The 13,731-nt window shown below is 38.5% G+C and overlaps 1 protein-coding gene across 1 annotated transcript in view; it reads right to left on the reverse strand.

The window, feature by feature from the left end:
* Positions 1-3,333: 3,333 nt before the first annotated feature.
* The window catches only part of dst (dystonin), a 241,730-nt gene continuing 231,332 nt past the window's right edge, over positions 3,334-13,731 (reverse strand). The window contains exons 98-103 of the mRNA XM_077230331.1: positions 10,531-10,648; positions 9,648-9,755; positions 8,309-8,499; positions 6,853-6,963; positions 5,293-5,416; positions 3,334-4,364 (exon numbers count right to left, since the gene is read on the reverse strand). Of these exons, the coding sequence (XP_077086446.1) occupies positions 4,114-4,364; positions 5,293-5,416; positions 6,853-6,963; positions 8,309-8,499; positions 9,648-9,755; positions 10,531-10,648 (903 nt within the window). The 3' untranslated portion in view covers positions 3,334-4,113. The remainder of the gene's footprint in view (positions 4,365-5,292; positions 5,417-6,852; positions 6,964-8,308; positions 8,500-9,647; positions 9,756-10,530; positions 10,649-13,731) is intronic.

Genomic DNA, 13,731 nt, shown 5'->3' on the forward strand with positions numbered 1-13,731 from the left:
CTGTGAAAACTGACATGTAGATCCTGTATAATTGAACTACAGAAAATTATATAACGTACAGTAAATGTCTATTGAAAGAAAACATTTCACAAAATGGGAAACGGTTCATAACACTAGCAAAATGCTTCTATTAACATAAACAATAGAATAAACATTAATATGTACAAATGCACTTGAAATGGGAAGGAGGTCAGTGCTGTAAAAGATTCACTTCACAAACATTTGCAAAAATTGCTTGTACCTAATCACATGTATTACTATTTTGTGAAAATGTCTTTGTAAGCACTGTTTTAAGGTAAATATTTCAGCTTTTTCTATTACTATTTTAGTGAGTTTAGAATACTAGGACAATCAAAATAAAAAACAAAACAAACACTAATTGAAGCAATAAACAATACAGTAAATTCACTATGAACTTTACAATAGAAAGATTTTAACTGCTGAATAATAATGGTTTAACACATTGTGATCAGCTCATGTTTTAAATGAACTAAAGAGCAATTGCTTTTAAATGAGCTATAAACCACATCATTTACTTACATATTCCTGTGAAGCTGTTCACTGCAGATTGGTCCTTGGCTGTTCCAGCAGTGATCATAAAGGCAATTTTAAAGAAGCATCTCCGGTCCCAATGTGACTTCAGCCTAACCCTGCTGAGAAGAAAACCTGATCCATGAGCTCCACTCCACCCTCGGGCCCTCGAGGCCTTCATCCCTCCAGCACATTATCCTATGCAAACACTGACCTCCACATTCTTCACACAATCATTCTGCAGTCAATTGTTGCATTTGGGGACGTGTTCATCCACGCTGGTGTGTTCATGCACATTTCAGGTGATCCGTGATGTGTGGCAGCTGCATCAGAGCGGCTTCATGCAGTTTAGTACATATTCTACGGCTGCTGCCCCAAAAATGACAACTAGGTTACACAGATTGTTTTCATAACAAGTCGATTATATTTATTTTCTTCCACTTTGGGCAGACCGATAAAATCAATATAAAAAATAGCATCTCAGCATTCATTTTAACTAACTAGATCTGCTTAGTGAACTTTCAGATAGGATAGACACCAGAAACATGAAAAGTCAAACTGTATGTCTGTTAAGTTTTCGGTAGACAGTGGATCACTGTCTAGATAGCGCACTAGGAGACAGATGTAGTATGTCACAGATAGGCACTAGCAGAGCTCTGCAAACATTCTCTAGGCCACAAACTGACCTACTCTCCTAAACTATTAACCAGGCCTCAGTGGGAATATAGTATATGTTTCATAAGAGATATTCTATAAGAACAGCATATATAACAGCAAACACTAACATAAGGGATTGGGTCAAGCCTCTTTACTTCTTTACATTTTAAATCCAGGACACCTAATGTACAAATAGCATTTCCTAAACCCCATAGAATTACTTTCAGTGTTGTTTTGCCTTTTACTTGATGTACATGCATTTTTAAATCGAATCTGGCAGATCACGTTAGTCAAGCTCGCATCAGTGACTCTCAGCTGATCCTCTACCTATAGGAATAAGGTAACCCTCAATACTAGTGGGTTACCATGATCTTAACTTTACAAGTAATTACTGCATTATTCACATTAATGAATTGGGATGCAGATCGACTCTAAAAAGTAAAATGGCTAAAGTTTTCCATTGGGCATGAAACCTGCTCATTGGGATGACCTAAAATCTCAGCTTTACTATTTTTTGATGTACAGTATGTGGTTCCTCCAACTGAACACTGCCTTCTTTACCTTAATAAAACCATCCAACTTAATTTCCCTAGACATTTTCTCAACTGTTGTCATTTCTAAAATACTAGTCTGCCTATTGACAAAGTCGTCCACAAAACCCACACCACTTTTTGTCCTGCTATGCATTTCCATCTGCGTTGGCTTGTCGAGCACAATCTGTCAAGCGACGCCAGTATTTATTCATGTTTCTCCCAGGGTCCACTAGTGAGGGATGTGTCAATTGACAGTCTTTAAAGATTCAACCCTTTTGAATTATCCTATTCAAGCCGCCAACCACTCTGCCGGGATGCTCATGCTCATGCAATGGTTGTGGATCCTATCAGTTCATCCCCTAGGACTTGTGTAATCAACATAAGCCAAAACCAACGGATGTGGAGAGAACATCTTTACTGTACTTGAGAAACAGCTGTTAATGCTTTCTGGGACATTGGTGACATAATTAGGCCAGCCTGTATTCACATAATGAATCACCATTTGTAGCACTGTATCTTCTTCATTTGAACATGGATCATTTCAGATGTTTCAACATGGGCCTTGATGCATGTGCTGAGTCATTATGGGCCTCATTGTCATTCGTGGAGGCTTCAGTGGTCCACTGCGAGCCTAAAACAAAGACTACTGCCAGTGAAGCCACTAACTTGCCAACTTTACCAAATCCAGGGATTCACTCTTCCCTTAAGCACTCATGATTTATCAACCTTTCACTTCAGCTGTTGGAAATTGCAAAAGTAGTCAGCAATTCTGGAACTTTTTGCATAGCCACTCAAAATAGACGAGATTTTGTCCATCTATCACTGGGTGGAAGAACTGATTATTCCAATTATTCTAATTATTGAATCTCTGTCTTATCATATTGCAGTAGCTGTCGTTTTATAAACGCTATAACCCCTCAACCCCGTTTAAATTAAAAATCACTGTAACAGACGACCGTGAGTGGCTAACTACTTTATGAAATTATTTATGAAATAAAATGTACAGTAAAAATAAAGTAGATCTGACGGATTCAAGAAAATAAATGGAGACTCTCTCTAAGCATTTATAAGCTGTGATAAAAATGGCATTCATGGGGGAAAAACTTTAGTCTTTACTTTCGGTCCCAAGTTTATGATGCAACATACTGGATCCATGCGGAAACATGCACGTTATCATGACTTACAGATCCAGTGGAGATAAATAACACATTTCTGAGAGAATATACATGTTGACAAGAATTAGCTGATCAAACGGCTAGTGATTGGTGCAGAACTAACTTTTCCTCTTCTGTCTGGTGTTGTTAAAGGTCAGGTTGTCCATATCCTATGTTGAGGATTAACACCACAGCAACACTGGCCTCACTTTAGCTCATCTGACATACTAACATTAATCCAACCAACATTAAAGGCCACCTGGCATCTACACAAGATTTTTTTGGTCCTATTCACTGGCACAGGGACTGCCAGAGGCTACAAGGCTGACATGGCATTTTATTCTCATAAAACATTTTATTTTCTTCTTAAGACTTGTTAATCTCATTCCCGAGACATTGTTTTGTAAATGTTCAGAAGTCAGATAGTTTAGGGTGAATGGAAACAAGCAAGTCTGTGATTGTTGTGTATATTGTTGAGCTTTCTGCAAGCATATTTATTACAAAACGTTGAGTAATTTGCATCACTCAGGCAAAAAGAAACCATGGAATACACAGGCATGATTGCACTTAATGAATGTTTTTTAGTCAGAAAGCTGTGGTCACAGTTCGGTGGCACACAATCTGTGATTTGATGAAATGAACAATACAGCGGACGCTACAGACGGGTGTTTATAAGTTTAAAGGCCATGATCAGGATTAGTTGTAGTGTATGATTGCAGTGGTTACAGTTGGAAGTATTGTATTGCCCTTTAAATGCATAACAGCAGCTTGTCATTGCACTTTAAATAGATGAATAAATAACTGTGGTGTCCTGGCAGAATACAGGGGCATATTATCACCAACAAGCATGTGCGCTTGAGGATATGACTGTACATTCAGCTTCTCCCTCGACACGAACATGTGGAAAAGTGTTAGGTAGCCTAACAACATACAGTCTTCTTGTGTTCGCTGATCTTTCCCAGCAATCAAACAAAATATTAATGACGTTCACATAGAGTACAGGACAAATACACAAAGCCATTGCATTCCACACACACATACACACACACTCCACATTAAGATCCTTTTTCACGTTCACAACAGAATAATTTACATCTCGCTATGCTTTTTAAAAATGAGAACACTTTGCAGTCTTTAGTGTGAATCTACGTGTGTCCAGTCTGGGTTTCGTGTGCGCTAACCAGTGCTGTCAGAACGGGGGCTTGTAACGGGACCCCTTCTGTAGACTGGACTCTTGACTATCTCTTGCTGGTCTTGGCCAGTTTGCTCGTAGGGGTGCTCCTCCTTTGGGGAGTTGGGATCTTGGAGGGTTTCCCCCCGTGTTGGCGAGAGGATGAGCGTGGCCGCCCTGAGTCTGTCACGTTCTCCGACACGTCCGAGCAAACTGACTGGATGTCCGAAATATCGAAGTCTGAGGCGTCGCTGCCGCGGCGACTGCTCCCTCGGCTTCCTGCTTTACTGCCAGGCCTGCTCGAGATCTTACTCAACCCTGAGGAGAAAGTTTAAAGCCAGTTACAGATCAGCGCTCTGATACTCACATTAACACAACGGCTCATGACTAAAGATAAGCTATTAAGATATTCATATTTATATATGTTGATTGGCTACAACGATCAGCGCTTCAAAAACATGTTGTAAATATACATCAGTGACACTCTTCATCGATCGCTTGCACAGATACACAAGCGGTACCGGCTTCTGTTTTTTTAAAACACTCTCAAACGCTCCCGTGTGTTAATCATTGTAGCCAATCACAGTCATATCCGATGAGCGTGTAAACACAATGGCCAATCAGAGGTGTTTATGATTCCGCTCAACAGCGCTCAAAACGTCACATTTTTAACATTTCTGTACCGACGTCGGTACTTTTGACCACACTACTTCAGAGAGAACATTCAGCCTTTGTGCTCGGACTCTGAAGGAGAGATGTAGGCTACTGAAACCCTCATCAGTCAGCGACATTCTGTTCTCGCATCGATGTTTTTAAAAAAAAGATTTCATGTAGCAGTATAGCTCGTAAGCCAACAGTTTTCATTTATTCATATTAGAGTCACAGATGCATTTCATTTAGCCTATTTTTCTTATACTGTGTTGACCGCATCACAATAAGACAAAAATAACAATAAAATACAGCCAACATTTTATATTTGTTATCCCCAATCACTCTCTCGTTTTCTTTAAATGTGAGATTAGTAGGATTCAGCGGTATGGGTCGGGTCGGGAAGAAAATTATTTTAATCAGATAGTGGGTGAACCGTGCAAAAAACAGTCCCGCGTAAACCGATCCTCTACACTCTCTCAATAACATGAGACAGGGAAGTACAGTAAAACCAGTCGGTCAATATCAAGTGAATATTCAATATAACACACAGCAGCAAGACGACTTTCCTGAAGAGCAAAAGGTTTGTCCGGCTCACCTATGGCTTGACCTCTGGCCTTCATGACTGCAGCATTGATCAGGGTTCCATCCTCTCCCGACTGAAAGCCTTTTCCTGACAAATATCCTGGAAGACGAAGCTTGCTGCCCTGAATGGGGGTGTTCTGAAAGAGGTCATGATTTAGAAACAAATGGGCCATTTAGAACAGGACAATGTAATTGGTAATTGACAGTTGGTTGACAAACAGAAGAGGTGTTTAAAATGTCTACACCTAACATGCTGGCAATAAGGACTTTCGCACCGGAGGAACGTTTTCATAGTTCCTATAATTATTGCTGAAAGTAGACACTTTTTGGCGTGTTCACACTGCAGGGACTGGGAATGATTTTAGACTGAATTAGCTCCTAGAGTTAGCTACTATAGAGTTAGCATCCTCTACCTATAAAGTACTATATTAGTATCCACACCAACACATGATATCATCATGTTTATTCTAAGCGTGCTGCAGTTATGTTGTGCCACTTTACATGCTCAAACTTTTTAAAGCAGAATTTTATTCTGATTGGCCGTTCAATTTTTTTTATCGTACATCAGCTGAAAAAAATTTTCTGAAAGTGATTCAAACGATGTCATTCATCTGTGCTGTTATCATGAACTCTGCTATTATTTTATATCTAGAATGATTTTTGGAACTATATCTTTATGGTTATAGTCATCGTCCTTGGTGTGAATGGGCCTATATTCTGCAATATTGCATGTTGTACTTTCTCCTGCTCATAGTAATTTCAGTAACAAACACAGATGTGATCGCGGCATCCTCCAAATGGCGTCGCTGTCAGTCAGCTTACATCACTTCAGAGTTCCTACTGGCGATGCGAATGCAACCAGGAAAATGTCCCTAGGGGAAATGTCCTGGTGGAAAGTTCCTATAACTGAGATTCTAGAACTACCAGGTGCAAAAGTCCCTAATAAAACTGCACAGAAAAACACAAAATCTACATTTGACATAACAGAAATCCTGACTGAAACATTTAACTGGACAGACGGTTTTAGGAGTGATTCCAGTGTTACACAAACATACACATCACAATCATTTAGGGAATCACTTCTGAATTGGTTAATTCCACAACTTTGCAGTGTGTACATGGCCAGAATGATGGAATTAATGCATGAAAGACAAAAAAAATTAGTTCACTGCTCACAGTGAATCAAATTCAGCCATACACACCAGGAGAAAGAGAGGAAACAGTTTAGAGCGAGTTCTGGATGTAGAAAAGATCTCACAAGCATCAAGTTTTAGTGGCAACAGTTAGAGAAGAATAGTTGTTTAGAAAAGGCCCACATGTCTTTGTAGATCAAGCTGATTTAATTTGATCACACCATCCTCTTTGCAACAGATCAGAATTAAAGGACTTAAGCAAACACATCCGCCTTAATAGTGGACCAGTGGAGTCCCTTCCATGCATCATTGCAAAGCCAGAGATAGAGACTGAACTCATTTACACATCCACACAGGAAGTGATTAGATCAGAAACAGAGGTCAGGAGCAGGAGACGGAGATTAGATTGGGGTTTGCCACTCATTTCTTAAGCACTATACCTCATTGGATGACCCTTGGCTGTCAAAGGAGTCAGATGATTTAAGAGGAGTAGCTGATTTGCTGTTTGTCAGCCAGGGTTTATCATAATTTCGGGTTAAATGTTGGGGAGTCTGTGAGAAACAATCGTGGGTAAACCACATACAAAGGGTAGCAATAGAAATAAAGAAAAGAAAGACAATACAGGAAACAATTATATATCAACAAATGATGATGGGATAGTCAATGGCTCGGTTCCAAATCCTAGTGAGCTCCCTTTGTAGGCAGCACTTTATGATGTCATAGATACAGATGTTTATGCTGCCTTTCCAAAATATTGTCTTTCGGCCAAATTCAATATTCGATACCAACAATGAAGCGAGACAAATATCGATTATAAACATAATTAATTCACTTCTTAAAAAAAAAGAAGATAAAAATAGTCTAAACTGACGTTTCTTTACAACATTTTTGTGTGTGCTATGTATTTTATCTTAAAAGCTTAGAAAAATACTTACACCAAACCAAAGTGCCTTTCAAGGAAAGTCAGTTCACTCGACAGAAGACCAAAGGAAGAACGTTTATATGTCAACCAGCATGCGATGGACATTGCTTATGCTCATCTTTTGTAGCTTCTTTGAAGGTGTCTTGGGTAAAACAACTCATTTACTGTAGCATGTACAAAAGACTGGAACCGGAAGCAATTATACAGAATAGAGAAGTCTGATGTGCATAACCTGCATTTCGGCCATGCAAGACCTCTTATTTACTCCAGTAGGGAATACCAAAATCTCAAAAACTTTAGCAAATGGCGCTTGGCTTTTTTATTTAGAAGTCCCAATTGCTAAAGTTTTTGAGATTTTGAGGCCTGTTTACACCAAGAATGATAACTATAACGATAACTATATTAGCGTCCACACCAACACATGATATCATTCTGTTTATTCTAAGCGTGCTGCAGTTTTGAAGTCTGCCGCTTTAAATGCTCGAGCTCATTGAAGCAGGATGGGTTCTGATTGGCTATCAATGTTTTTATTGTTTATCAGCTAGAAAAAAAATATTCTGAAAGTGATTTCAACGATATCATTCCTCTGTCGTTATCATGGACTCATGGATTATCATTGATATTAAGAATTATTTTTAGGACTATATATTTATGGTTATAGTTATCGTCCATGGTGTGAACGGGTCTTTATTCTGCAATATTGTATGTTGTGCTTTCTCCTGAGAGTTTGAGTTAATCATCTTGTGTGTATTCTTAATCATCATCTGTGACTTTGATCAGTGTGCTATGTATTATGCACAGAGTTTTTTTTTCTTTTTTATCATTGTAGAGCGTTCCAAACCAATCACTAAGATTTGACAGCAAGTCAGCTCACTAGGTTTTGGAACCAAGTTGAATGATTGGTGACAGGAAAATGTGACAGAAACATGGAGCAGTTAGGGATTTCTCTGCAACCCTATCAACGATGAGCATACCTTGGGTGTGCTGGCGCTGGATGGGTTGGGTTGTGCAGGGCAGCTGTGGCTTGAGTTGGATCTGTTAGGGGAGGGGCCTCTTGAGGAAGGCCGTGACCTTCGACCTCTGTAGCGGAAACTGGCCATCACCTGGGTGGTGCCTTCTGGGAGAATAAACTTCTCGCGCAGCTCCACGTTGGTTCTGCCCTTTGCTGGAGGAAGAGCACACAGTAGTGAGCAGAGGCATGACCACACCAAAACCTTCAGTGTGAGTTTAAAGAAACAAGCTCTTAACTTAAAATCAACTGAACATTTGGGGTTCAGTCTAACTTAAGGTCTACGTACAACATATATGGTACACTTTTAAAAATGAAAGATTCCAAAACGATGTTTTGGTATTGATGCTATAGAAAACCTTTTTCCTTAAAAGAACCATTTTTTTCTTAGTGTGAAGAACATTTAAAAAATCTGAAGAACCTTTTACCACTATAAAGAACCTTTTGTGCAATGGAAAGATTCCACTGATGTTTAAGATTCTTCATAGAACCGTAGATAACAATAAAGAGCCTTAATTTTTAAGAGTGTATCGTCGATTACCTTTAGTCGTATTGTCAATTTAGTAAAAAAAAATATATAATTTGATCTGTAAAATTATCTATATCCATTTATTCACCCTACCATAATTAGTGTGAACAAATTTTTTGTTTGTTTGAAATTATTCAAGTCAAAATTATTATTATTTGTAATCAACAATCAGCAAGCCATATATGTTGTTCATAGAGCTCAAAATCAACTTTAACTTTAACTGAACTTTAAATCAAGTTTCATGAACTTATTTCTGAAAGCCATTTTAAAGGTTCTGATCTTAGTTGAAGGTCTTATGAAGGTATCATTAACCGGGTTGGGGATTGATGAACACTCACTCAAAAGCGAGTTTGCGCTTTGGTTTGATGTAGGGAATGACTTGCATGCATTTCACATCACTGGCAAAATAATAATAATGATAAAAAAATGATGAAAAACATTGATGCTGCATATACATAATTATGGTATAGTAGTCCTAGACAATGCATTTTAGAAAAACTTCAAGTTTATCGTGTATTTTTCACTTCAATGTGATGAGTTATTCATATCTTGCATAGATGAGATTGTCAAGCAAGTTTCACAGCACTGAAACAGAGCTACGCATGCAGAGGACACATGACGCAAGACAAAACCTCATGCTAAACAGTCCCAGACAGCACGATGGAAAGGGGAGCCTGAGATTAATGTTAATGAGAATACCATTCAAGGATCACTGCAGCGCGCACACACACACACACACACACAGACACACACACACACAGGGATGCACACATACCACTGGGATTGAGCAAGGAGAGAAAGTGTGAGAGTTGCCAACCTATAGGAGACTGAGTAATTGAAGAATTTGATTCCGAGCGCAACATTTTACTCCCGTGGTGGTGAACTAGAAGAAACGATAATTGGGTTCACTAACAAAGCAGCAGGAAAAGGGAAATTCTGAAAGAAAAGCGTCATGGGAAGAAACCGGCAAGCTTTAAGAATCTCAGAAACAGCCAATCAGAGTGCAGGAAGAAAAGATTCAGCCACAACTAATTATTACAGCCTACATAAGAATATCCATCAGCATGTTTTCTTTGTAAATATTACATTCTTTAATTATTGGACACTAAACTCTGGATTTACTATGCATACCAGACTGCAACATGGTGTCGGCCCACATCTGGTACGCGTTGAATCCACATGTACCAGATGTGGCCCGGATCTGGGCCGACACTTCGTTGGTTCTGTTCCAAAACCTAGAGAGCTGCAATGCTTTCTACTGTCTACACTGGCATGTGTCTGGACTGAAATAAACCTCACAAGTGACCCAATAGTCCATTTATGAATAAGACTGAACTATCATACTTTTCTGTAGCTTGTCGCAATGCTATATTGGATTGCCTTTTCCATGAAGGACATGTGATTCTGCTTTTGAATTTGGTTAAAACAAGTCATCTTGGCAGTATTGATAATGAAACTGCCTTCACATTGGGAATGCTGCATACATACTTAGGAAACTCAACTAGGTTTTGGAACAGAACTGTTGGAGCAAAAAACTTAAAAATTAAAAAACCTGCAAATAAGTTGAGGAATTTACTTATTCACAATGTAAATGCAATTAAATTCCCCGCCTGAACACCAGGTGCTAAAGTTGAGTACAACATAAAGGTGGACGTTACCTCTGCACGGGTCATTTTTCACCAGGAACTCATCCAGGGCCATCCAACCCCCACCGACCCGCACCATCACCGTACTGCGGAGGATCCGCACCAGCCGGAGCTGCTGGGAATCTCCAAACTGGACACGGACAGAGAGCACAGTCATTCCTCCGTGATACGTCATGTTTATCAGTGACACACACACAGCAGAGCAACATCAGAAACCTCAGCACTGTAACGCCGCTTTCAAAGTAGCAAACGATAGCCATCACATGTGTGGTGGAAGTCAAATCTCAACATTATCACAGTCCATTAGACTTTACTTCTGTTCTGTTTATCGTCAAGTTTCCTTTGTTGCCCTGCTGAGACATTTGATTTAGACAAAACAGTTTTTGATAGAGACACAACATTGGTTTCATTCCAGAAGATGTGAAATGATTGGTCAATCCAACTGGTTTCATTTGTGGCTTTGTGCTAATTTAAGACTGATCATGAAAGAATATTGAGTGTGGTGGTGCGCTTCACTGTATGTCATTAAAGGTGCACAAAGTCAGTCTTGCTTTGTTTTGCTGGCTGATACTACGGTAGTTCTAGACCATATACTGCCACCTGTAGACGTGGAGGAAGCATGATGCAAAGGTAAAAGGTATCTATAATATTCACTACTATAGACATACTTGATTTGCAGGTACACTTGTCACCTGTGATTAATTTATTGTACATTCAAAAGTGTCCTGTCTTTATCATCTATCTCTATCTCTCTCTCTCTCTCTCTCTCTATACACATATATATATATATATATATAAACACATTTTAGTTTGTATTAACAATTATTTTACTCTTAACAACAATTAAACATCCAATAAAACAATTGTATATATATATTTTCCTTTTTTGTATAATATATAATATTTTGTAATTGTGTACATTATACTGTATATATATATATACACACACACACACACACACACACACACACACACACACACACACACACACACACACACACACACACACACACACACACACACACAAACAAACATATATCATAATAATATATTGTTCATTTTAAAATAAATAGGATATTACTAATATTATACTGAGTCTTCATCTCATATGAGCAGTGTTGGGTAAGTTACTCTAAAAAAGTAATTAATTACTAGCTACTAATTGCATCTTCAACAGTGTAATTAGATTACTGTACTAATTACTCTCTCTAAAAAGTACTGCATTACAACATTAATTACTGTCCCATACCAACCTCGACCAGTTAAACAATACAAGGATAGACATGAAATTGCTCTTTTAAGTTTTTCAGATAAATTATATAAAATTGCATAAATTATTCTTGAACTGAACAAAGTATTTAAAGGGAGAAGTTTACATTAAAACATATATTTTTAAGTTAGACGCTAAATCCACTATTGTTTTCTATTTTATTTGTCTCACAGTCTATACAGTATTTAATTAAACTAGAAGTAACTAATTAAATGACAGGAAATTAAAAAACATTTTGCAGGGAAAAGTAATTAAATGACAGTAATTAATTACTTAACGAGTTGCACCCAACACTGCATGCGAGTGAAGGTCATGTTAAACGTTTCTCAGACATATTGTCAATTTCTTTCTGTCTGAAACTTTAATACGATATAAAAAGTTACTTAGTGCACATTTAAGACAAGGTAGACAGTACAGTGATCAGTGTGTCCACTAGGGTGTGCTACAAGTGCACGCTACACCCTCTGGCCAACGATCTGTTTTCATACAAATAAGGGCACTGGACCGTAGGGGAACACTAAGGTATAACTACTGAATCCTACATGCCAGAGATAGGAGCTAGAGAAAACATCAAGCCAAATCATTTGATTGCAAATGATTGTTGCCAGTTGGATTTGGCCAAGGCATACAGATTTCACAGCACAGAAAATTATGGCCTCATGCTTTCTGTTGAAGAAAAAAAAGAAAGAAACCATACCATATGAGAACTTTTTTTCACAAACCAACAATACATACAGAAGTTGCACTGTCTATAACTACAAACTAACATTCTCATAGAGGATGCGTGTTTACACTGATGCTCGACTCCAACGACACACAATATGGAGTAATGGCTGAAATCGACTCTCTGAGACTCGACATGACCAACACATGATGGCGACCTGCTGAGCATCTCTCTGGCCTTAAAAGCCCGCTGTTCTTTAAGTGATAGCCGGAATGAATTGATACCATTGGTGAATTTGGTGATTGGGGAGGAGAAGATGAATTTTGAAGCATGATCAAGAGAAATAATCAAGAGAATCACAACAAACGGCTTTAAGAATGACCATTTACCAGGATACAGCTTTCCAAAACCGCAACGTGTAGATGGGGGGTTAGATTTTGATTGTCCCTGTTTGTTATAGTCTCATCGGCGATTAAGGGATCATGTAAGCAGTGAACGAGACCAAACTGTCAAAAGAATGGTTTCAGTTGATGTGATATAAAGTTCTCAATACAAAGGAAGAAAAACATGAGGGTTTTGCATGGCCTGCCCGATAAAAGCCCTTCACCAGTTAAGAGTCACGTGTCTTCCCAAAACACGGCCCTGAGAAAGCATGTAGCTCATGATTTTATGTGAATTATGTAGGGAAAACCATGCATCTTTCAGCTCAACATTTTTCCTGAAGCTTTGGCTCGTTTAAACATCAGCCACAATATGTGGTTAAAAGAAAAAGAGTAAGTTCACTGGCGTTGAGTAAAGCTCCTGTAAGGCAGAACTCAAATAAGGGCATTAGGCATGTAGCAGAAGGCAAGCAAACTGTGTTGTGTTGCAAAGCTCTAGCAAATAATAATAAAAAGCAGAATGCAGCGCTGCGGGGAGAAGTGCATTTCAACTCAAAAGCAGATAGGTGATAGATGACTATAAACTGTCTTCGGTGTTTGTAGAACAGTCAACATGAAACAACATTAGCAACCATTTCCTTTCTGTATTAACTACTGGCAAGATTTTAAAATGACTGCACTACCTATACAGTAACATAAACAATAAGGTCTGAATATGCTAATAAACGCACACCTGTGACCACATGTTCTGTTTCAATGTGCCAACTTTCTACAGCATGTTGACTGTAAACTACAAACAGCTGCAATTATTAATGTAATTAATCATATTGTTATTGGTCTTATCCATGCAATGCAAAAATCTCTGTTATCGAAGGACCTCTCATGGCGTATCGCTTTAT

Source organism: Siphateles boraxobius, unplaced genomic scaffold (genome assembly GCF_051911475.1).
Source record: "Siphateles boraxobius isolate OS27281-9 unplaced genomic scaffold, OSU_SipBor_1 142, whole genome shotgun sequence".
NCBI classification, from domain to species: domain Eukaryota; kingdom Metazoa; phylum Chordata; class Actinopteri; order Cypriniformes; family Leuciscidae; genus Siphateles; species Siphateles boraxobius.